Here is a 4,764-nt window from a genome sequence, read left to right as displayed (position 1 = left end):
CGGATCAATAAGAGGGTACCCAGTTATTCACAAGACTTCTTCACATATCAATAGGAGCTTAAGGAAAGATTCATCACTGAATAGAAGTTTATACAAAATCAAGGTAAAAATTGAAAAAGCTTATGCAGAAAGAAGGCCAAATCCTATGCCACAATTATAGCTATAAATGTGGGAAGGAGAATACAAAAGGCAAAGAAAGGGTCCTCATTCGAGCTCCTCAAAGTAGTCTAGATTCATGAAGGGAAGGTTAGTGGACAAATAAAAAAAAATTGTGTATTTCTTACTCCATTTTCGAAGACTTTTCTCTTCTTATACTTGGCTCCTAAATTCTGAACTTTAAGTTTATATACAAGGAAATACTTATATTTAACTGGCCATTTAGGATTCTGAGAAGTAAATTCAGCTGTTATCAGATTGATAGACAAGACTTAAGGCCTTTGCATCCTTATAGCATTGTTTATTATTAATAAATCTTGAAGAAACAGAGAATCTGTACCATAAAGAAAATTACAACTGTAACATTATATTTCATATTTAAACAAATATGTCCAACAATTTACTCAAATTCTGCCATGGGCTTCTGCAGAACTAAATAGTTGTCTGCTGTCTCTTTCTGCAAAGTTAGAAAATGCATAGGAGGAATGCCTCTCTCTCCTATGTCCCTTCATCTCCTTCCATGTAATAGTGACAGCAATATTTTGTCAATATTCAAATTGAAAACAATATCCTATGGTTATGACCTCCAGCTGAGGCATCTCAAGATAAAATCTCCAAAATAGGTAGAGGCAATTTCAAAAATAGATCCTCTGACCGTAACAAATATACACCATTCATTAACATAACTGAACACTCCGTATGTCAAACCTTTTTCCCAATTTCAACCCAAAAAGGAACAGAGTCCTTGCTTGGAAAGAAGACTTTACCTTAACTTGCTCCAATTAATTCACTTGGAAACTAAGCACAATCTAATCCTCTTCCTTTCCCCAACTCTAAGGAAAATAGAAAAACGAAGTCTTATGGGGGGGAAAGAAAGTACCAGAAATGCAGAGATAAGATAAAAACAAGATGGCGTTCCTCAGAATCCCAATTCTCGCCCCCCTTTTTAAAAATGTGTAATTATAACCCCATACTGCCAGCAAGTCTTGAATTAGAGAACAATAAAGCAATACAATCAACATAGTATTTCACATATTGCATAATCAAGTGTCAGGAAATAATCAAGCATCTACTCAATATTCATTCTCCTTGTAGATAGACCTTCAAACCTTCAATAACATACAGGGCACCTTACTAATCCATTCTCATTGCAGTCAGGGCATCTGATGAGTTCATCGTCATCGGTATAATATTTACAGCTACCATTACAAGTAACGCATGGAACAAATCTCAAATCCCCACATCCATCACATATGCTAACACAAGTCTGAACTGGGAAACCCTCAAAATACTTCTCTAACTCACCTTCTTCATGCAGCTGTATGACTCTGTCAGCCCCGCCTATGTATTCTCCCCTCACAAACAGCATGGGAACGCTAATTCTCTGATTACCTAACAGTCTTTGCAACTCCTCACGGTACCCTGAATGCAAAGACACATCCCTTTCATCAACAAATATTCTGAAGCCCTGAAGAATTAACCTAACATTACAGCAGTCCTCATAGGTCTTTCTGATTGCCCTCAAGCTGGTAAAATACAAAATTACTCTGTCTTCATCTCGGGAAGAAGCCCTCGGAAAACCCTGGTTGTTTTCAGAATCAGGTTTTTTCACCTCATCAAGCCTGAATGGAGATTTATTAATAGGCCGAGGAAAACTGTTGCACCTAAACCTGCTGCTCGCTCGGCTGCAAGAAGAAACAGGGGTTTCGAGCCCATTAAGGCTTTCATGAGCCACTGAAACCTTAGAAGCAGTGTCAAATGCTTCTCTGAATCCACAAACAATATCTGGATCAAAAAGGGTGTCAGATGAATCATCTGCAAAATGCATCCACAGCGGTTTTCTTGCATTTTCTTCAGTTGGGTGGAACCCCTGTCCACTATTATCAGATTGTATAGACAGTGCACAATCATTTGCATCCTCAAGCCCTTCCATGAGCTCCCATGTATTGATCGTCTCTGGCTCCTCTTCTTCTTCTTCCTCCTCCTCTTCTTTCCCATTTTCCTGTTTGCAGGGGATCTTGTAATCCGAGAGAAGGTTGTTCACATCAGACCATGTTTTAGCTGCCACATTGGACGACCTATCAAAATTCTGCCTGTACCGATCATAAAATCCATCTGGGTACTCGTGTTTTCTAGGCAAAAAATCGTCTGCTTCTTCCTCCTCACTCATTTTCAGATGCAGGTTGCCATAAGTGGAGGATTTGACAGATACCAGGTGATAATAATTGTGCCCTTGCTGCTGTTTCTCAATGGGAGGAGTCGACGAGCAGCGAGGCAGAGGTCGAACAGCACCTTCGCCCCTTGCCTGTACGTCTTTGGAGTTGTTACAACCCATTGACAACTAATTGATTTTGCTGTTTTTCTAAGCTTTCCTTCTTACACTATGATTGAATTTGCCTATCCATACATAGATTATGACAAGACATTCTGATGATAATGATAGTCCTTAACAACTAATCAGAAGGTAAAACAGATCCAAATTCCCTGCCGATTTTGATCCCGAGACCCATGTAGAGAATATTTCATCCTCTGCTCCTTCACCCGTGCTGCTTTTCCTTCGCCTTTTGGGTCGGCTGCGAAGTGTAAATATTCTTCCTTTTCCTTCCTCTGAAATTTACACGTAGAAAGGTGATGTTTTTTTCTCTTTTAGGTGGCAGAGGAATCCTGATTACTCATCCCCATGATGATATTCAAAAGAATGATGCAATGCAGCATGGTTGGTAATTAGTGGGAATCAAATACCATTCCAAGGTGGTGGGCTATGCAATTCTATGCTCTCATTGAAAAAGGTGTATCAAGTTAGACATGTAGGGACAATGTCAGCAGAATTGAGTAATTGGAGGATATCTCATCTCCTCAATACCAGAGATCATATCGTATGCTTTTGTATGTCATATTGGGGAAGTGAAGTTAGGTCACAGGAAGAGTTGAAAAGTTGGTGAAGCCTCGTGGATCAAGTTTCATGTGATCATTTCACTGTGTTGTGTAACATTTTGCTTTCTATAGATACAGTGTGCTTTTTCTTGCTTACATTTGATTGTCTCCTCTTCTCCATCCACTTGCATTTGTGCATGCACAGGTATGATATGGTGAACAAACCAACTTCAGAAATAGTTTGGTATAACAAATTCACTGGAGCCATTGATTTTCTAAATTCCCTCGCATTGTTTACTGGTTATTATCTAAATTTAACATAGAAATCTCAATGCAACCATTTGGACTTCTTCATAGTTGGATCTTATAACCAACTGTACGAATCCGTGTAGGAATGTTATGATTGATTTTTATTTAGGGAAATAATTAGATTCTATAGATTTTGATGCTTTTGTGTATCTAAGTAGTTAATAATATGATAAGTAGTTCTTTTTTAAGTAGTTTATAATTTGACAAATAATGAAAGTATATACAATGATGGTTATCAATTGTATTCAATCAATTAAACTATTATTTTTCAATATTAAACTCCCTTTTAAAAATAAGGACTTTCTTTTGCAACATTCCAATAGTGTAGTAAGATATTTTTCTCTTTCTTTTATTTATTGTAAAAACTTTAAAGTTTTCTCATCTTATGTGCTCTTAGCTTTCTATATAATAACGCCCAAACCTTTTCAATTGTTAATGCTAAAGTGGCTATGCATTGAAGCAATGAATAGTGTTGCCTACAAAGAAATCTCAAAAGTATTCGATGATGTATTGACTCTAAAAACTACCTAGATGTTCTTTTTTATTTTAGATTTAGATAATGTATATAAGGATCTAATTTAATCTAATAGATTATTGAATATAAGGGAATAGTAGAAGACAACAAATGCTAAGATAAACCAATTAAACTATTATAATTGTAGACACCTAAAATTGTCTTGTATAATTAAATAAATATTTTTTATTTATTTAATTATTTTATCATAAGTCTTCTATTAATTAAATAATTTTTTATTTATTTAATTAATTCATTTATCTTCTTCTAAGTCTTTCCCCATTTAAAGAAATACATTTATTTATTTAAATTGTTTTTTTCTTAAATTAAATAAATATTTTTATTTATTTAATTGATCCCACTTCTTCTATTAATTAAATAAATCTTTATTTATTTAATTAATTCAGTAGCCTTTTCTACCCTATGACACATGTCATTCATCTCTTAACTCCTACACTACCTACCCTCTCATTATTTTCTTATTTCTTTTACCTACCCTTTAATCCTAGCCGACCATTTATCTTTTACACCTCTTAATCCTATCCCTCCATTTCTTACAATGTCTTCTATATAAGATGATACTCTTCTTCATTATCAACTTCCTAAGCATTCTAAGCTCCTAAGCATTCTAAGCATTCTATTCCGCTAATGAGCTCCTAAGCATTCTAACTTTCTTATGCAACCAAGTATTTTTGCGATCAAGCTATCAACCATATTTCCATTCTTTGTTGAGCTCTTGTGCACACAAAATCTGAGAGCAAATATGTCAAGCAAGATCAATGGAGATGGGAAGAATGGAGATTCAAACCCTAGTAGACATGTGATGATATATTCTTTGTGATTTTATTGATTTGCATTGTCTTGGGTAATCTTCATATGTTATGGTGGATATTTGTTGTTGTTAGGCTAGG

The 4,764-nt window shown here is 35.5% G+C and overlaps 1 protein-coding gene across 1 annotated transcript; it reads right to left on the bottom strand.

The window, feature by feature from the left end:
* Nucleotides 1-498: 498 nt before the first annotated feature.
* On the bottom strand, nt 499-2,832 carry LOC131038910 (uncharacterized protein At5g39865). The gene has a single exon (XM_057971487.2). It carries the CDS (start codon nt 2,489-2,491, stop codon nt 1,268-1,270), a length of 1,224 nt encoding a protein of 407 aa, XP_057827470.1. The 5' UTR covers nt 2,492-2,832; the 3' UTR covers nt 499-1,267.
* Nucleotides 2,833-4,764: the final 1,932 nt, after the last annotated feature.

This window comes from Cryptomeria japonica, chromosome 1, assembly GCF_030272615.1.
Source record: "Cryptomeria japonica chromosome 1, Sugi_1.0, whole genome shotgun sequence".
Lineage (NCBI taxonomy): Eukaryota > Viridiplantae > Streptophyta > Pinopsida > Cupressales > Cupressaceae > Cryptomeria > Cryptomeria japonica.
This window is presented reverse-complemented; position numbering and strand designations above follow the sequence as displayed.